The sequence below is a fragment of the Sander lucioperca genome, chromosome 5, assembly GCF_008315115.2.
Source record: "Sander lucioperca isolate FBNREF2018 chromosome 5, SLUC_FBN_1.2, whole genome shotgun sequence".
Lineage (NCBI taxonomy): Eukaryota > Metazoa > Chordata > Actinopteri > Perciformes > Percidae > Sander > Sander lucioperca.
In genome coordinates this window covers 5,928,848-5,950,421 of record NC_050177.1, presented here as the reverse complement: position 1 = coordinate 5,950,421, position 21,574 = coordinate 5,928,848, and the positions used below count along the sequence as shown (strand labels likewise).

Sequence of the window (21,574 nt, the reverse complement as noted above, 5' to 3'; positions counted from 1 at the left end):
TCACACCCTGTCACTGTCAGAAACGCACAGTATCTGGCAGTCTGGACCCATGCCCAGAATCAAAACCCTGTGGAGCTGGTTTTAGTCAGAGACTGGTGGATCGACATGGAGCTAAAAATAGTGTACAAATAAATATTGACTACAGAGGAAGCATTGAGGAATACTATGCTGAGTAGTTTAACTACATGCAAAGTGGGCTGAAGTCAGTGAAAAAGTAATTATTTAGTTAATTCATTCATTTATAAGCCTATGATATTTCTATGATCATTAAAGCTCCTTCACATAGGACTCATGTTTCATTTCAGTGTGTTTCCTGTTGCTCAAATAACACAAAAGCATTCACACCAGATCCCAAACACAATTATAATACAACAATAAACTGACACGAATGAATTGCATGGATTCAAAATACTTTCCAACATCACAGATCGTTTCACTAAGAGCAAATCATACTGTCATTAAAATACAGGTCATCAGTGTTAATCTCTCAGCAGCTCAGATATCAGAGGTGGATGATTGGTGGATTAGTAGATCACAACCTTTACACTTAATGTGTTACTTACCGGATGGAATTTGTCCAAAAGACAAATAGATTGACACAGTACTACAGTACGACAGACTACTAGCATAATGTCTTTAGATGAAAAATAAAATTACTGCACGCAAAACATTTTTATTTTTTGCATCACTTTTGGAGGGACTCGCCCCAAAACAAAAATATAACAACTTTCCATCATGTAAAGGAATTATTGTGATTTATGATAGAGCCAGTATGTTGCACAAAACCACATTTAGAACATGAGGGAAATACTACACTCATCTGCTGCCCACACAGGAAAGAACTATGCTGCTGAGAATGTAAGAACAAGCATGCCCCATGCTCGGTGTGTTTGTTTGTTTTAATGTGTAAATGACAACTGCATGGGGGCAAGATTGTTGGAAATCTATTTATTAATTGTTATTATAATTTTTTATACATGTTATCAAAGCTCTTGCTGTCATTCTTGCACTCCTCCAGCAGGACTGATTGGAGCTGAGATCTTCTCTTTTTTACTTACTTAATTTCTAAATCACTTGCTTGGTCCTGGTAATACTGTGGGTACTATAGATATTGCCTTCATGGAACTCCTTTATAAAATAACCCAGTTATTGTTGTATTTCTGATAAAATGTTCAATCAATAGTAAAATATAACTGTGCAAGATGCATCTAATGAAATAGCCATTAAAAGGATCAAGCCATGATTACAATCAAACTTCAAAGTTTTTCAACACCTCACGTATGATACGTATGATATTTTCCTAAAGATGGTGATGATGAAGGTGTCGGTTTGGTGTGCAACATCAATGGGGCATGCAAAGCATTGTGTAGGCAGTGGTGGAAAGAACATTTACTCCATACTATACCTGAGAGGTACATGTACTTTATAATAATAATAAAATAATATAATAATATATAATAGTATAATAATTTTATTTATATAGCGCCTTTCATGAAACCCAAGGACACTTACAAGTGGCTATACTAAGGGAGGTTGTAGGCTGTGTGAACAAGTAGTGTTTCAGGAGTTTTAAAAAAAGTACTTGAGTATTTCCATTTTATGCCACTTCCTACTCCTACTCTACTACATTTCAGCGGGAATTACTCTACTACATTTATTTAACAGACATAGTCACTGATTACTTTTCAGTTTAAGGTTTTACTGTACATAAAAACACATAATAACCAGTTGTTCCCAACTTTTGGGCTTGTGAAAACAGTGCTTAGTCTGGGCCTCTCAGTTAAAAAAAAAAAAGAAAACTAAATTTCTTCTTTCTTACCCCATTAATCATCTCAAGACCCCAGCAGATCTACTGTATCTTATGACCCTTTGGAGGGGACCCACTGGATTAAACTACCAGTATTTAAAGTATTAAAAACAGTACAGCAATCATCAATCTAATGTTACATATAATATATCAGTCACAGGGGACATTTCAGGATTTTTATTTTGTTGCATTTTGCTGATAATATTGAAATGTTACGTAAGTTTGATTTTGAATTAAGGACTTGTGCTTGTGATGGAGTATTTTTTCCATGATTGCTCTGGTTATTTAACATAAGTAAAGGATATAATAAGGTAAGGATATGATGCTTCTTTCACCACTGAGTTTAGGTTAAAAAAGAGCATGGATGCTAGACAAACAAAAACAAAGACTCACTCTGTTGCTCCACCAATTGTCGGCCTGTTGTCAAGAATGAGTTCTGCTTTGGCTGGTAAAGTATGGTGGTCCATCTATTGGATTAGTGGAGGGATTTTACTGTGGTATTAATCTGAGAAGACAGCAGGCGACCCGGGCTGGGCTCACGCTGAGCTGTTGTGTCTCTTAGTCTCTGGCTGTCACTCAGTTGCTGTTTCACCTCCATCAGACAACACGAACAGCAGACCTATCAGCCAACATGAACCTTTTCTGCTTCTCGCTGGTAAGAGACACTTTTAATGTCTGCATTTACCTAACAAGCTGTGTGTGAGTAGCTGAGAGGAAACATAACTTTAGCATTGTGGTGCAAATGTGGGCTTGACCACAAGCAATACATAAATAGTTGTAAATCATGGCATGCTGCGTAAGCCATTAAATGTGGGAAAAAATGTACGCGGTTGTTATAACAGTGTTTCAGCCTCTAAATAACCACACACAATCCTAAAGACAGGCGACTGTAACTCTAGTGAGACTCCTACTGTTAGTTCTGTAGTCAGATCGATAACCCACTGACTGTTTAATCATTAGAATATCCTTCTGAGATTATGTCTCAAAATAGATACAATACAAAAATGCTTCCAAAAACTTGTCTCCCTCAGATTTACCATCCATGTACTAGATGAGAAGAGTGTAATGCAGTAGTACTAGATGTGTGTACTTTAATGCTGTATTTTATGTATTAGTTGATGCTCTTTTGATGCTAGAGGAGAAAGCAGGAAGAAAGTATTGATAAGTGAAGTGACCAGGGTAAACAAAAGTGTGTGGTGGCAGCACACACACACACACACACACACACACACACACACACACACACACACACACACACACACACACACACACACACACACACACACACACACACAGAGGCTTGAACTGTGATTGCACTGATTGTCCTCTATGTTGCTGTTATTGCCCCTCAGGTGTACGATGACTTCTTATACAAACTCATTCATGAGATATAAAAAAAAAAAAAACATAATAAATGCATGTAGTTTGGTTTATGTCATAATTTGGCACAATGGTTAAAGACACAGTGAGGAGTAAATTATACTGTAAAAACTTAATTGGGTGAAATAAACATACTATCTAGAAGGAGAATCAAATTATATGATTATATTTAAGGTTACATCCCCAAATTCAACATATTACAGTAACGGAATAAAGGGAAGTGGTATTGAAGTGTAGAAAGGTACACATATTAAACATTCAGTCAAAAAAGGAAGACAATGCGACCTACATGGGCCATTATGAGAGTTCAAACCTGAAACAGCTGATCTTATAAACCGATGAACATTGTAAACTAAAACAGGTTCTTTTATTGCCACTACAAATGTCCGTCTGTCCAGTGAGGAGATAAGATGTCATTGTATGGACAGGACGAGTTCCTAGAAGGAATCCAAACAAACCAAACACATTTTAATCCACACGGAAATCTGTGCTGAGGAATTTCAATCATCCAGTTCATCCACGGTTGACAAGCACATTTAAAAGAGCTTTGGAGCAGCATTAGCGGCATGTCCCTACAGTCATATCAAATCCTCATAACTCTAATTGTGACGCGTTGTGTCTGTTCACAACGCAACAGATATTTATGTGGGCTATCTCATACACTTCTTTAGGTCTTCTCAGTTTTATGCTCTAGGAACAACCATTATTTAAACTTCAAACTGATGTGTGTGCTTTACAGTTGCATGGTACTACCTCACCACTGACATAAAGTGTGTAACCTACATGTATAAATCCTTCTTGATACGTACACAAGTTGTGCTCCATCAAACCAAAGAACTAATCAGACTTAATCAATAAACTCAATCAACATGAAATCCATTCATAAATCAAGCTTACTGCCAAAATTCAGCCGTCTAACAGCTTTGTATCTGTCTGCCTGTCTGTCTGTCCATATGGCATCAGGAGGGGTCTATGGACAGCCTGTATGAGGCGGTGCAGAGCTCCAGTGATGACCGCCCAACACCGCCCGTCCCAAGCCGCTCCTCCAGCCGCACATGCAGCCGTTCCTGCAGCCGCTCCTGCAGTCCAGCAGTCCTGCTGGATGACAACACAAAATGGGGAAGTTCTGGGAAATCTATTTCTATGGTGAGACGGAAGCATACTGTGTGTCAACACACACATGCATGTCTTACAGATTGTGAACACTGGAGCCATGAGAACAATCGTGACCAGATTGTATGGGGTCATTTCTCAGAGGAATTGGGACTTTTGGGCTTTCACCCACCAGATTGTACCTATAAAATAAAGCTGATTATAAAATGATGAACAGAGCCAGTTGACAGCTGCTGCTGCTGCTGCTGCTGAAGCCAGACCATTCAGATTGTTTGAGTCAAGCTTGTCATGTAAATTAAATTTCACTAAATAATAATTTATTCATCAAATCCATTTGAATATGATGGGAAATTGCATATTTTTCACAGATTGTTAAACAACAGCCGACTAAAAATGCTTTGTTTTCTTTCAGGAGACGCCTATGCAGCAGGGGACCAACTCTAATAAAAAGAAAAGAAGGTAAGCACACCAGAGAGTTAGACACAAACATGCTTACATGGCACTAGTGGCACCAAGCTCACAGATAAATCTATTGTCTATTGTGTTACTTGCTCCTGACATACTACATTGACATTGTAGTCCTACCAGGTATTCAGGCATCCCTCTGTTTCTTTTGTTGGATGTGCGTGCAAACTGCAGAGAAAATCGACCATGCAGGGGAAAGAGCTTTACCATAGAGTAATAATATGGCTTGAAAGGAAAGGCTCCCTGTTTATTTTCACTGAGGGTTAATACTGTAAATCCTTCCTGCAGCAGAGCAGACAGACTCTTCAGCAGTGCTCCTCTCCTCATCCTTATCTTTAGTTCATTTGGTCTGGTCAATACAATGCTGTGTCTTAAGAAGATGGATTGGCAGCACAAACAAAAAAAGCTTAACATATTTTTTAGTTTGATTGCTGGTGGATGTTTTTGAAAAGAAGTGCCCTGTGGCAACGGAAAGCAGAAGGCAGATTATAGCTTTGGGTTTGTTAGACTAAGCGGATTCAAGGCCCACCTAGTCCCCAGTCCCCTCAACACCTTCACTCACCCGGCTTTACTTTGAAAGAAACCTCTGCACATAATCTACTTGTCGTATGATTTATGTGCTCTATGGTCGTCTTCTTTACAGAGTTTTTGTCCTATTTTTTTTTTGCATTAAATAACTGTACATTATAAAGAACCATCATATCAGTGGGGTTGTTGTCAAATTAAAGAGCTAGAACAAATCTTCAAACACTAACTAGAAGGCAACTGTGTAATATTATATGTCTTTGCTAATTTTACTCAGGACACACATATCCAAATCTGCATCAGATTACGAAACACTGAGTGAGTACAAACAATTTCCTTTGTGTTTTGTTATTGCTGGATGGATTGTAAGATTTGCATTGTGTTCATTAGTGTTTAGGGGAAATAAACATAATGTCCAAAAATTATATTCACCTGTATCATGAACTTAAAGGAAGACTACAGTAAAATAATTAACTTTTTTTTTTAAACTGCTAAAACAATACTGTTGTCTATTATTTAGATTAAAAACTCCAATAATCTACAAGGCTGCCTGCCCGAAAACAATTTCATTCAGTGTCTCTGTGGCCTACCCCCTCCCCCCTCCCACGATCTTCCCCTTAAAAAATGTTTGTGATTTTGTCTCCCTACACGACAGATAACCCCGGCTATAATACTGCAGTCTGGCAGCCCGCCAAAAGCCAAGAAGATTTAGTCCACATCACCAACACTCATAATGAAGGTAAATAAAAATATAAATAGGTTTAGATAATCTATATGCCAATGTTCATTTGAATTTGGGTTTGCCAAACAATCAACTACCAAATTTGTACCCCAAACTATTGAGTATTTAATAATGTTACACATGCCTGCAATGATCATACATGATGCATAACCCAAAGCAGTGGCAGGCCTTTTCTATAGCTGTTGGGATTGTGGAGAAGAAATTCTCAAGGTACTGACATGGTACAACAAATCACACACATAATTTACAGTGGAGTTTTCAATAATAATAATAATAATAATAACACTGTCTGAGGAAACACAAAGAGACCCTTGTATGGAAGATGTCCAGTTAGTTTTATGACCTCATTCTGCTAAAGTCTTATACTGACTTCAGATAAACTTGGGAATACATTTGTACACAACAAGGACTGTGGATTTTGTTCACCATCACTTCCATTGGAAACACATTAGGAAGGGATATTTTAATGTACAGTATAAACAGAAAGAATGATTACAGCAAGCAAAACCCATTTCAATGTCCATAAGGTCAACTGACTATTGTTTTAGGACAGACTTAGAAAATGTAAAAATGTCCTCTAATCCTGAGGAGTAGCTGAAATACATGGATACACCAGCTTAACCTCTTGTTGGGAGCTATGGCTTTTCTTTTGGTTTTCTAGTGTTTCACTAACCTGTAATTATGTATATAATGTAATATGTTGTGTCACCCTAGAGATGAGGAAGACTAAACACAGAACAGAAACCAAAGAAGGAAAAGGAGCCCATCATTCTGGCACAAAGAAAAAAGAGAAACCGCCTTCAAGCCAGGTAAAAATAAGCTTCACTGCAGTCTTGTCAGCCAGCTTCACTTATTGATGATTTAATATTGATGCTAACACTGTTATGTTACATTTAAACAGAAATATTTGGAATGCTTTCACTTACATATTTCATGGCATGGTTGTGGGTAACATAGAAATATAATTAAGATCCAAGTTGAACAGTTAATAGTTTTGTAGTTAGGAGAGAAGTGAGAAATCTGAGAAAGAAGAAGAGCCGTGGGCTCGAAACTTCTACAGGGAGCTATTTGGAGTGCGGATCGATTTGTTTTCTATGATATCCTTTGATCCAGCACCCATCCCATTAGGCACTATAGAATGTTCTTGTCTTCTTTTTTTTTTTTTACTGGCCAAAGAGCAACCACAAAGAAGAGCATGAAATCCTTGTGTCCTTCTGTTAAAGCACATGCTCACCCTCCTTTATATTTCTGCACCAGTTATTAATACAGCACTAAATGAAATCATTGTCCATCACAGATTAATGCATTTGTGTCATCCTGAAGTTTTAGCAGCAGTAAAATAAACATGTTGCTGCACCAGTAGACGTGAACATGTTAGCAAGTGCAGTCTCATGGTCACACATGGCACACCAGGTCATTTTGTGTCAACTTAGGAGTTTCAAGCTGCCACCTGCTTGTGACATCCAGACTCTGGTGGCCTAAATGGCACAATAATTTAACATAAATGCTGATTGGGTTTTATTCAAAGACTGGTTTTAATACAGTGCAGATGGTCCAAGGGTTCAGCCCTCTGTGTAATCGCTGGTCCACATGGCAGCGAGAGATGTTAAAACAACAAGAGGACAGGACTGTGTGTGTGTGTGTGTGTGTGTGTGTGTGTGTGTGTGTGTGTGTGTGTGTGCGTGCGTGCGTGCGTGTGTGTGTGTGTGAGTGTGAGTGTGCGTGTGTCTGTGTCTGTGTCTGGGGTTTTGGGTGGTGAGGGTTTAGAGGCCACATGCCTGACTAAAGCCAATCACAGTGAGAAGCGAACAAAACAGAGCTTGCCAGTAGTGGATCAGCAGCAGCTCTCAGCGCCTCACAATTTTGGCTGCTGAAAGGACCAGTGACCCAAATGGGATTTGTTATTGGATATTGTGTTTACTCTTCTTTATAAATAACCACTAAAAATGTGGGTACAGCATTGCTTTGAGCTAAATGGTAATATCAGCATGCTAACATCCTCAAATGATAATGCTAACATACTGATGTAAGCCTGTATAGTGTTTACCAAGTTCACCATTTTAATTACATTTACTAATTGTCACAAACTACAGCACATGCTGATGGGATTGTTTTAATTGTTTAGGAGGTGTTTGGTCATGAACCAAAGTAGGCTACTGGAAAATAAAAGTTTTGACCTGATGATGACGCTAGATGGAAAGTGAAGGACTCACCAAAGTTGTTAAAAGCAATCCTGTGGGGAACGTGAATGGCTGTACCAAATTTCATGCTAATCCATCCAGTAGTTGTTTAGATATTTTACTAAAACACAAAAATGTCATTCTGTGGGGACCATGGATGTATAGCATGTACAAAAGTTGATGGCAGTTTGATTTCAATCTGGACCAAATGGTGGACTGACCGACAGACACACTATAAAGGCACATCCCTCGAGCCATGCCACTAGCATGGCTAAAAACTGAGCTTTGCTACATGAAAGTGGGGAGCTAATTTTTTTTTTGTATTGCCATAAAGGCTCATTTATGTTCTATTTAGCATTTAGAAGAGGTGTCATATTTTACAGATTTAGACATTTAAGTATTTATATGTGTTGTGTGTTGCATCTTTCCAGAGTGTCCATGTCAATGGCGTGGTGACAGAGTTTAAACCTGCTGTCAAAAGAAACCAAAAGACTGGAAAGAAACCAGGTGGAAAGAGCGGGAAAGAGGGGTTAAAGAAGAGTCACAACTCCACAGGTGAGACAAGTTTATAAAACTGTCCTTTCTGACCTCTCTAGAGTCTGTATGACTCAATGCCCAAGCTGTGACTAAACTATACTCATGCTTACAGTATTGGAACAGGCCCATGCAGCATTTGTAAAACTGTAGCAACTCTAATTCACAATTTTTGTGCTCTGATGAATTCTGAATAATACTTCTGCTTTTAAGTGTTGCAACGCCTTCAGTGTATGTGTCTGTAGTGTCCCTACAGTATAGGTAGGCTACACACAAGACTGCTTTATAGCAAAACAAACATCAGTTTAAACTACACATTTGGATTACAAGGGCAAAGGACACACCACAGGAACTCTAATTAGTCTGTTTGGCCATTTTCATATCCCTTTTACTTTCTTTCCGGTGCTGCCTCGATATGTAAAGTGGTCTTACAGTCTCCTTCATCTAGCAAAGTCGTTTCTAGGGCAGAAAATATCTTCACTGTCTTTATTATTAATGTTTGAAGAGAGACAAAGCAGTATTTCTTTGCATGACTGTGTAAATATGCCAAGTAGTTTTGTGGTGGTGTTACGACACTCAGTGGGTAGCGCAAATGCAGAACTATAAATCACTCTGCATTGCGGTAATGAACAACATGACGCAGAAGTCTTACACCAGTTTAAATATCACCATCATTGACATTACGCCAGTCTCAGAAAATTGTCAAATGTCAGTTTTTAATATATTATAGTATATTAAATTCATGTTTTCTTCTGTCAGTGCACTCCCCACCATGCGCTATGAGCCCACCCATGGGACCCCACTATCTTGATGTGCCATACATGTCGGACAGGAGGCCCTACCTAGGCAAGTCCTCCACTCTACCCGCTCAGGAGAACGCAACCCCAGGACGCTGCATAGACATGGTCACCCTCCCTGGTGGAGCGACACCAACCCACACCCACCACCAGCGCTGGAGCAACCCAGATGACAGCAGTCCTGCCTGGGGGACCATCCAGCACACCTGCCGCAGGCCACTCACAGAGTATCGCGTGCACTCCCGGGACTTCACCATGTCCCCTGGAAAGGAGTGGGAAGGAAGTCAGCAGCAGGAAACAGCCCAGGATGACAGCTTGAAACGGGACTGTAAACCCCAGATTCCCCCAAAGGTGCCGCGATCCATTACAGATGTGGATCTATCAGAACCAAATGTAAGTTTCTGCTGGTTGTTATGTTTTAAAAAAAAAAAACATTAGGCTACTTAGTCCTTGAAAGAGAGCTGAGCATGCTCTGAGTCTGATGCTTAACTTTTCATCATGCACATTTACACTTCAGAACTGCTTATTCTGCAATTTTGCCCCACATGCTGATACAATGTGCTTGAATGGGTCTTTTAAGGATGCTGACCACAATATTAAACAGAGATTCCCATGTCGTTTTGATTAAACAGCAGGTCTAGGTGAAATATAAATGCTGTGAAAGTATCAAAACTATGTATTCAAAGTATTCAGAAATGGTGCCTTTAAACGAGCCGTCAGGACTTCTGTACGATTGTGCAGATGAAGACTCGGAAAAGCTGACCAATCATAGCAGACTGGGCTTTTTCAGGAGGCAGCATAAAGACAGGCTCTAAAATGGAGCGTTTCAGACCGAGGGTAAATACATGTATATTCAGATAGACAGTATCGGGAAATAATGTGTTTTTTGAACATTAAAGCATGTATACGTGTTCTAGTAAAAAATACAGACACATACACAATAGTGCAGATTGACCTTAAAGGTCAGCGCCTTTGCGTGCACTTGAGATCTCTCAAAGCATAAGACCTCTGCTGATTCTCAGTGAGCATGTGCAGTGTCCGCCCTGTGCGACACAAAGCAGTTAAAGCTTAACATGAGTTGTGGAGAAACTAGTCTAAAATGAAAAGGATGATCCGGTGTAGAGATTACAAAATCCCTATGGATCTATAGTGTCATTGGTTTGTCGGGGTAAAATGTCATTTAATTTGCCATGAAGCCTCTTAAGAGTAGAAGAGATGGTGTAGAGGTTAAGACTCCCTTGTACTCCTTCTTTACTGGCCTTAATGCTCTCCTACGAGTCCTACAAGTCCATTTTCTCTGCTCATGCATGTATCTTTTGGCCAGTAGTACCATATGGTCGATCAAATGTCCAATGACATGTTTCAATACTATGAGATTCTAAACATGCCATACTTTTACAACTTATACTTTAATGCACATACACTGAAAATATGATGCTGCATTTTAGAAAATCCAAATTCAATCCACTTCTGCAGTTCTGGTTAAAATCTAACTAGGGATCCTCCCTGACAGTGCTTTAAAATATTTCAACAAAGATCAGGTGACTTTTTTAAATGGTTGATATCTCATTTTGAACTATTCAGATAAACAACTGCTTCTCCAGGGAGTCAAGAGCCTCAGAGGTAATAGATTAGAAGGGTTAATCTGGATTGACACGAGTTTATGGTTGATTGCAAGATGTGGGATTAGGCAATAGTTTTGTCTATAGAATTCCCTTTTCTTTAACTGACACATAGAAATCCCCCCACAATGTAAACACAGCGGCAAATCCCCACATGGCAACACCAGAGAAATGACTGACAGTAATGTAGGATCCTGTGGAGCAACCAACTGCCTCACACTCACCAGGGAGGCCATGTTTTGTAATAGGGTTACAGGTGATTATTTAGTGATTTTCAACCCTTGTCTAAAAACTAAAATCTACGGTAGACACATCTCGTTTTCATGTCTTGGTTTTTCTAAGACATACCATGAAATATATCCACTTTCATATTGAGAGCAGAGATCAACCGGAAAGTGTTTTTGACACAATTAATGTGCCACTTTCAGCTGTTCCTCTGTCATGCATCAGCACTTCCTCAAAAGTATTTACCCCACATTAGGAAATGACTGCATAGAATAATTACTCCAGCATCATTTACCATAACCAAGTTCCCCATTGCTATTAAAAGGACATTTTGAGGAATATCAAACTTTTTCTTTTTACGTTTTTATGTTGTCTTTCTATTTTATCTATTAAATAAAAAAACAGCTTTTTCCCTGTAAAGTTTAGTAGAATAACTATATTGCTGGTTTGTTCATGTGAATGTCACCTAATATATTATCACTCACTCCAGTGTTTTTTTGATTGAGCTATACTTGGTGACGTTAGAGCCCAACTCTGAGCAGATCAACCCCAGTAATGCAACACAGTAGCAGATATGACACACAACTACCACAATTATAAAACCTAAATGCAGCCGTTCCTGGAAGTGGTTCTATTGTTTTTGTCGAGCGGGCCACAAAATGCAAACTCAAGCACTTGTATTTTTCCCTTTCAAAGCGATTCTGCTACAAGAGACACAGTGTCAATTGCCTCACATCCTGTGTGTTGTAAGGAAGTGGGCCAGCCAGCCCATCAGACAGGCAGCCTCAGTGTTAGTTAACACTTCACTGTCAGGAGAGTGGGGTAAAGACAAGAGAAAAGCAAGGCCCAAGATTTGACAATAACCTTAAAACAGGAGAAAATGTTACAGAGGACGGCGTCCAATGTGTCAGACAAAGCAAAGAGCAGCAAGCCGAAGGTAGGTGAAAATCTAAACAAATTATGAGTATAATAGGAGGCAAGATATGACATGTATGGGCAAGCAAAGATATCAAAGTGTCACTTTTGACATCGCCAATTAAAAATGACCAATGTTCTCAAAAAAAGACAGCTACAAACTTTGTAGCTGAATTTAACTAAAAAATACTGATTGAACACTAAAAGACTAGTTGACATAATGTGATGTTTTGTCTACATAGTAAACTCTACTTTTCAAGTAAATTCTCAATGAAAACAGACAAAAAACAATGGCAATAAAATGCAAACGATACAATTACACAAAAACTAAAATCGGGGAAGAAAATCTTTAAAAAGAAACCCTTCAATTCTACCGCTGTATTTGTAGACTCTAAAAATACACATCAGATGAGGGCTTTCTAGCAGTATGGAGCTCATATTTAACCAGGATTTCCAGGGATTACTCATTTATATAATTATTTTGGAAATAAGTCGGGAGAGATTATGATGACTTTTAGTTTGATGAAAAATTGAAAAAAAAGAAGGAAAGAATTAAAACTGAGCTGAGTAAAGCAACTATGAGTCATGTCGCCAGTGTTGTAAATGTAACAGTTTTATGTATGTATTTATCTACTCATTTTAAATACTGACATGTTTGCCAGTGCAGCTGTACAGAGAAAATATTCTCTCTGCTGCCACATGACCTGCAACATGATTTGATAGGCCTACATGACCACAAATGTACCGCATATTTAACAAGCTCTCATTTCAAAACAATCTTGGAACAGACTGAATATTGGCTGCCTGCATATACAGTACATACACTCGAAGTGCCTTACATTTGCTTTTACACTGCTATCTCAAATTAGTTGACTTTACTAGAAATTTGGTGGAAACCCGTTGCCTTAAACCCTCTAAGTTTTTACACAAGGGTGAAACTTAACAGGTTAAGTTGTATTAACACAAAGCAGTAAGTTGTTGCAGTAGACAAAAAGTTAACATTAGTAGTCATTACTAAAAATCATTATAACAGTGAAATTTTCCAATGTGCTGTGCTGTATAGAGAGTATAGCACCAGAGACAGTCAACAATTCCCAATCTGTTTTTGTATGAAGGAACACTTTTTCGCTGCCTAGACCCGATCAGACCCCACCCGGGTCTCGGTCATGGTGCAACAATAAATGTAGACAAACATGAACACTAAATCAACCATACAAAACTAAAACCCAGATAATGTAAATGGACACCCCAAACATTAACAGAACATTATAAAAACACACTTTAACTAGGATTGAAACCATTCAGAACATATCTTTTTTTTCTTCCCATGAGCCTTTGCATCGCTTCAGCACAGAACAGTTCAAACGACCTCCCATACAGAAACTTAACATCCTTAGTTATCTCTGCTTAATACAATCTGTGCACTGCAAACTTCAGCTGTTCTAACAAAACATGAAAGAATCAGTAGTGACCACTAAAAGTTTAATTACAACTAAATCTGGGTTTACAGTGTATAAGCAAAACATTTGGAGCACTTTAGCTTTCCTTAATAGACAATATATACAGTAAAAATAGACTATCCACCCGGGTCACTTACTTCATTTACTGTAAGGACTTCTGAGCCTTGGGACAGCTTCGACAAGGACTCAAAAGACCAATGACTTGATGTTATGTAATGCTGTTCAACCTTGCTACACGAACGTGCCAGTTGTCTCTTTGACATCCTTTGTCTTTTAATCCTCCCCACAGCGCTCCACCAGCTTTGGCAGGTTTGAGGGTCTCAGGCATCACTCTTCACAAGCCAAACTAGAGGAAAATGGAACAACTGCGGTTTGTAGATTTGTTTTTATTTCATTTGTATGTGCATAATGGCAAACCATGTCATATAATAGAAAAAAAATATAGTAGTTAATTGTCAGTAACATACCAACAAGTGGTCATGTAAAGTCATTGAAAACTTTTGCATTAAGGATTTCCCCCTTTTGCACAAATATGTGCAGCCATAGTGCTCTGAGGTGTTTTGTATTAAAAAATGTGACATTGGAAAACAAGGTTCATACTGGGAAAAACCCTTTACTGCACAGGAAGTGATGCATTTTACTCTCTGTTGATGGAGCAGAGATACAAATTGTTTGGACAAAAAAGTAGTAAAAATATGAGGAGCCAAATTCTTTGATATCACAGTACTACTATATTTAGTAAACCAACTCTCCTTACACAGCTTCCAGAAGAATGTGAGATTTTGGACCCAAACAAATCAGCTGGACTTGGGAAGAAGATGAAGGCAATTTCTCTGACCATGCGCAGAAAAATGGGCAAAAAACACGCCAAGTCTTTTTCTGAGGAGGCAGTAAGTCATTGAAATATACACACACACACACACACACACACACACACACACACACAAAGCCCTTCTAGGGACGGGCATCGGAAATGAGCAATAGCTATACATGCTGTGATGCTGTACATTGGAGATTTGTTGCACAAATGTCTATGTCTAAGCATCTGTCCCAAATAAACATGAAATGAAAAACACACACACACACACACACACACACACACACACACACACACACACACACACACACACACACATATTAATCAACTATTTGAGAGCACAAACGATAAAAAAAAAAACCTTTACAGCTGTCACATCCTCAGTTACAGCGAACCTGTGCTGTTTTTCTCAAGAGTTTTATCGCTTTCATCACTTATAAACCCACATCCTCAAACATGACGCTGTTGTTGCCAATATTTAAATGACGAACTTTGATCTGAAAAGCGTCTTCTTGCAATTTTGTGTTTTACTGTAACACTGTTGAGAGATAAGAGGAGTTTCTCTGTAACTTTCACAATGTCTGTTTTAGTTTCCTTGTTGTCTTTCACTTTCATGTAGATATACTTGATCAGTTAACTAGAGTTTGCACACTTTTGTTCATTTCATCTATAATCAATTAAGAATCATACAAATGACTGTATTCCATGACAATTAAAAAAAAGGTGTATTGTTTCTTTCCCTTCGCAGGGTGATGACACAGACAAAGACCCAGAGGCAGAGACAGAGAGTGTCCCACCAGCTGAGAAAAACTCTGCAAAGACAAGCAACTCCTTAGAGAGTCTTTACAGCGGCCAGAGCTCCTCTAGTAAGAATCTGCACATACTGCATACACTGCAAGTCTGGACCAAATAGTTCTGGGTTGTTTTAGCCCACATAGTGAATGCACGTGTGGGGTTATATGATTCTTCAAACAAAAGACTTTGGAAGTCAGCTGATCCATGTGAATTATCCAGTATAAGGTACTATTCTTAGACAACCCCTACTGTGTAATCATACTGTGTCGTGTTGTGTTTGTGGGTTCAGGTGGTGTGACCAGTGAGTCCAACGGTTCTGGTCAGAGAGACAGTCTGAGGCTGGAGGAGGACGGCTCCTATCAGGGACAGTTCTGTGGCAGAGCTCGCGTCCATACAGACTTTGTTCCCAGCCCGTATGACACAGACTCCCTCAAACTCAAGGTGAGACACAACACTGTTTGTGCAGTGATATGTGGTGCAGTGACAATCCCCTGATGTCAATTATTATCTTAACAGATAAAGATTTTCATGATTCTATACATTCACTATCATTTTTTCCAAGGTCGGTGACATCATCAACATCATCAGTAAGCCTCCGATGGGCATCTGGACAGGCATGCTTAACAACAAAGTGGGCAACTTTAAGTTCATATATGTAGATGTTTTGGTGGAGAAAGAGGAACAAGAGGAAGCTCCCAAGATCAGACAACAGAAGCTGTGCAAAAGACCTCGGCCTAAAACATTGCTGGAGTTACTGGAGCGACTGAATCTCGAGGTGAGGACAGCATCACATTTTTTTTCGATTGCTAAACGACACTGGGCACAACTGAAGCCACATGTGCAAAACTCAAACTACAGTCTGCATTACCAACAGTCACCTGAACTAAACAGTTCACATTTCCTGCAAAACTCATTCAAAGCAACACAACTCTTAACACACGTCTCAAAACAGGCTCAGTGCAGCCAAACACTATGAACAATCCTCACTGAGATAACACACACTGTCACTCAGAACACACTGAGAGTAAAAACACTAGCATCAAACACCAATACAGAAAATACACACTTTTCATCTTTACAGTTTGAACAATTGAAGTGACTTCACACTACTTACTGTAAAAGAGTTACCTCATCTGTTAGAGATATGCCTTGATGAGTACGGAACTTCTCTAATGCTGTTAACCTAATCTAACAAAAATAAATCCGTTCTAAAAAGTTCTTATTTACCATGAAATGTTGCGATACTTTCATAACTCAACCTCAAAGATGTATTTATACACGACATTATCAAGTCTCTGTGGTCTCCAGTGCGAAACCAGTACCGTAGCTTTGCAAATACTTTGTACCACACATGATCTGAAACTTGATGCGTAGAGAGAGATTTAAGAGATGAAAGGTGAATGTGTACATCACTGTTTCTTTTTTTTATTTTACTCAAATACACTGTGTGGGTTAATGGTAACGAAGACACCTCTGTTGTTTTAGGAGTATGCCTCTGCCTTGCTGCTAAATGGCTACCAGACAGTGGAGGACCTGTTGCACCTGCAGGAGAAACACCTGATAGAGCTGAACGTCAAAGACCCTGAGCACAGACGCAAGCTGCTTGCTGCTGCTGATTGCCGCTACACAGGTGAGCAACATACCAAGCAATGACTATCACTTGTATTATAAATTACCCACAATTCATTTTACACATCAATAATTACTGCTTCATTACAGTTTTTCTTGATTGCTTTGATGCAGCAGTCAACTCAAACTCCACATTTTTCAAAACAGTTAACACACAGGCCGAAACAGTGGCACTCATGGTCAAAATGATACATTTTGTTTGCAAAAGGCTCTAACCATGCCAAAACATTTAAAATATGCAACAAAAGCTAATTTTGCCTTCAAACAACACAACTCGCAAACACGTGTATGAGCTCTTCCAATCAACCATTACACAGTGGACAACAAAATACAAAATACAGCACTCAGTGGGAATCAGTGCACCATTGCTTGTCACTGTAGCCTATTACTCTACTCAGCTTTCATGCCAGTGCCATTTGTTGTCAAATTTGCCTTCTTGTAAAGAATTGGATCCAGAATCAGAAATGCTTTGATGCACATTTTATTGATTCCATTGATTCTTATTTTCAAACTGTGGCTGAAAACTGAAATACTGTAAATATTACACAAAATACATGTAAACCAAAATAAAATATATTAGAGTATAATAAATTAAGAAATTAAAAATAAAATCTCTTACAGTAAAGTATAAACATCTATTACTGTAGAGTATAAGAAATAGCCACTATTGATACTGAGTCTCTTCTGTCTTGATGATGGGGCCACATGGCCATGATTGATAACGTGATCAATAACAGTTGCCCGAATTTCCAACTATACCTCCACCTCGCACTCGGACTCCTCTTCCTCGAACCCCTCTACCTCTTCCCCTCACTCTCATCTGCCTTTGACCTCTTCCATCCATGTTGGCAAAGAACAACACAGATGCTGCACCTTTAAGGCCTGCAGACTGATTGAAAATTGAATGAATCAAACACATTCATACTGATATAGGTAGTTTCTAATAGTGAGGAACAGATGGTTTCTGTTTCGTTACCATAGCTAAAACAATGGAGTTTGGACTGCTTGAATGACATCCGTGTTAACTGTTCTGCAAAAGGGTGGGGAAAATGTGTCAATCCAATGAGAAAGGGTTAACACATTTGCAAGAGGTGTCTTCTGCTCTGCTGAGACAGTAATGATGAAAACCGAGTGGATCCCAGTTTCTTTAAGCAGGTCAAAGCAATCAAGAAAAACTGTAAACAGCAACATGGTCAACTAAAAAACTGATAAAAAGTGTAGTTCATTTTCAGTAAGATGATCACTCTAAGACAATAAACTGAGGTCTGAAAGTGAAGGCTCTCTATTATTCTTAGGTGTCTTATGTTTGCAGTTATGACTCACTGTACATATTGCTTTTTTTCATAGCAGACATTTTTACTTGTCATAGTTGTGTCACAGACTGGCTCAATGAATGTTATTAGGGGGGTTACATCATTTATAAACTATAGTTAACACAAAACAAATGTAGTGGGTAGATCAACAATGTCAGCGATGAAAGAAGTGCATGGATATATGTCGTGTGCTGTGGAGGTGTTGAAGGTGCAAACCTCCCCTCCTCCTCACAAGTGCCTGACAACACATGGCCTTCAGCTTCACAAAGCAAACTCCCAATGGTCAGTTGTCACAAACTCCCAACTAATAAATAGACAGAGCTGGAATTATCAAATAAGTGACCAATCAAAGTAGCATACCCAAAGGTTCCTTTAAACCAAAGGCCCATTAGCCTATCAAATCATAGCAAGACACACATGCAAAGAGGTAACCTAGCTACATCAACAAAGCTCACACAAACAAAACCAAACAAAGCATGCACTGAACTACCAAAGCTGCTTGACCAAGCTGCCAAGTTGCAGGCACAGCATTCAAGGTAACTTAACAATCAGAACCAATCAGAAATGAGCATTCAACCAAGCCTTGTGACAAGAGTAATGTTACCAAAAGCTTTAGTGACTTTCGTGACACATAAACAGCAAGAGATGCCAAAGTAAAGGTATTTATATGAACTTTAAGTTGAACATAAATATAGAAAAATGTAAGTGTCGCCCCTTGTTGATTCGTCAACTTGGTTGGAAATTATTTGCGATTTAATTTGTACTGCAGAATAACAAGTTTTTTATGTGAAAGTGGAGACTTTTTTGCCACACAAAAGAGAAAGACAAACCTGTGCGAAGTGGGAGGCTTATCAGTTATTTCCTGTTACTCAGATTGAAAGTGCTTAATGGGGCAGAAGGTGTTCCTGTAATCTGATGTCTTGAAGCAGAAGGCTGCTCAGCGCTGTGTGAATGAAAACAAAACTACTTTCCAGTATGAAGAAGGAACAACATCCACTTGCTAGTTATGTTCAGTCTGCTCATGTTTCATTCCAGTTGTAGACAAGGCAAATTAAAGGTCATTGTAATGTTTCTGTTTGGGTGACAGTGTGACTAAACAGATGGCATCGGCTGCAGTGTGACCCTGCCAAGCTTGTTGACTCACTTGAGATGCCAGTAATTTAATCGAGCTGACCTCCATTAGGTTAGTAGTTTAGCAACATGGACAGAAGGATTAGTAGCTTCCATCAATGAAGTAGAAATATAAAAAAATATTGTGGAATATTTTTACTCTGAGAGAGTGGAAACTAAAAGTCAAAGAGGACATTTGAGATATATCTAAAAGAGGAAGACTTGTTTTCTGCTGCTGTTTGCTAAGTCACACTGCAGAAGTTATTTTAATATTTGGGTTATTTGGCCACTCCCAGTAAGCCAACAACACCCTGGTTTCAGTAACTAGCAATAATAACCTTTAATCTTGAAACGAATGATTACGAAACTATTACTGAAATAATTTGATGTCAAAGAGAATCAGCTTTACACATTTAAATATGTTACTTTCCACTGACTAAAGCACTTTGCACATATTGTATCTTCTCTAATGTGGTTGTGGAAACAGAAACGTGTAATATTATGACATTCCATTTGGTTTGTGGCCGCAGGTGATGATGTCAGGGATGCGGAGGAGCACAGATCTCCCCACAGTCTACAGGAAGAAGACAGCGACTGTCCCAGAGACTCAGGTTGCTTCATCCCATCTGAATGTTCAGACAGCAAGGAGGACGCAGAGCAGCTCACAGACACTGTGGACTCTTAGTGTGATTACTTTTTAGATAGATACTTTCAAAATTTGAATTCAGTGTTGGGTATTTTCTTATCATGGTTTCAACAATGATTGCCCAATTTTCTCAAAATGTCATGTTAATATCCCTTACAACAAGGCAAAAGCTAGCCTAATGTAAAAGGTTTTTAAAAGTGTGATAGGAAGAACAAACAACCAATATTCTATATTATCCATGTGTCACTTTATCAAGATAATACTCAAGTTGTACATTTTGATTTTCTTTATTCTATGTTGTTGAAAAGGTGATATTTCATTGATTAAATGTCACTTGTATTTATTCAGTGTTTTTCTCTCCATATAAAGCCTTTATTTATCACATCTGCATCGTTTTGATCTTTCTCATCAAATCCAATCTCAATTCAACATCCAGTGTAATCTTTTCTTTATTTCTATGAATGAAGGGATGTTGGTGAAGGGATGTTTTTGAAATGTACTGTCTGGGTTTAAACAATGCTTATTCAAATCTTGCCTGTAATGTATACTGTACAGAAAAAAAAAGTATGTTATTTTCTGAATGTGTGTGTGTGTGTGTGTGTGTGTGTGAGAGAGAGAGAGAGAGAGAGAGCCTGTGTGTATGAACCATAGACTGTAAAAATGAGGTATGAACTCATGTGAAAGTCAGCATTCAACTGTTTTCATATTTTTTGGAAATAAAGTCAAAGAAATACAATCAAATGTAATTTTGTGTTGTTTTGTAAGTCAGAATTATTTATTTCACCACCAGTAGTCTACTGTGCTTGATATATATATAAGTGCTTTATGCCTAAACAGCGATGAATTAAATATAACAAATTAATAAAAAAATATAATATAAAAAGTAATTTTTTATTTGATAATTACAAACGTTAGTTAAAATCTTTTTTTTTTTTAAATTGAAAGTTTTCTACTTTAAGTCTGATTTCATGTATTAAATGTTTTGTATTTTTTCTTTAACCCTCATGTTGTCCTTGGGTCAAATTTAATAAATGTGGGTTTCTTTCAACCAAAATGCCCCAAAATAACAACATGGATGGTTCCAATAGACGCTCTTCACAAAGGAAATGAAGGATCAGATCTCTTATTTTCATAGAATTTTGGGTGTTGTATTAAATTTTATAGCATTATCCTAACTAAATTTTGACAGATCTGTGATTATCCATTACCTTCATTCCTCTGATCTTAACCATTAGTCAAAATACTTCATAATTTCTGCTTTTTTCTTAAACAAAAATTAGAAAATTTCATATAAATGAGGTTTATTGACCATGAATTCCAAAAAATAAGTGTAAAAGTAGTGCAAATAAATAGGTCTAGTGGTGAATATACTGGTGTTAATGGAAAAAGTGGCAAAAACGTTGAAATAAGCGACAAAAACGTAAAAAAAAGCAAGCATAAGGTGGCGGAAAAGCAACATAAACGTAATAACAGTGTCTAAAAGAGTGTTAATTTTGACC

General features: G+C 38.3%; 1 protein-coding gene across 1 annotated transcript; it reads left to right on the top strand.

The window, feature by feature from the left end:
- Positions 1–2,324: 2,324 nt before the first annotated feature.
- Positions 2,325–20,811, top strand: samsn1a (SAM domain, SH3 domain and nuclear localisation signals 1a). The gene is made up of 15 exons (XM_036001364.1): positions 2,325–2,462; positions 4,151–4,333; positions 4,713–4,759; positions 5,568–5,608; positions 5,946–6,029; positions 6,747–6,841; positions 8,644–8,767; positions 9,506–9,936; positions 14,055–14,135; positions 14,527–14,655; positions 15,331–15,448; positions 15,661–15,818; positions 15,940–16,152; positions 16,863–17,007; positions 19,960–20,811. The coding sequence occupies exons 1-15, from the start codon at positions 2,439–2,441 to the stop codon at positions 20,112–20,114; spliced, it is 2,028 nt and encodes a 675-aa protein (XP_035857257.1). The 5' UTR covers positions 2,325–2,438; the 3' UTR covers positions 20,115–20,811.
- The last annotated feature ends 763 nt before the right edge of the window (positions 20,812–21,574 follow it).

Coding starts and splice junctions, on each gene's coding strand:
- samsn1a (XM_036001364.1), top strand. CDS start 2,439: ATGAACCTTTTCTGCTTCTCGCTG. Junction 8,768..9,505: donor GAAGAGTCACAACTCCACAG/GTGAGACAAGTT, acceptor TTCTTCTGTCAG/TGCACTCCCCACCATGCGCT. Junction 14,136..14,526: donor AGGAAAATGGAACAACTGCG/GTTTGTAGATTT, acceptor CTCCTTACACAG/CTTCCAGAAGAATGTGAGAT.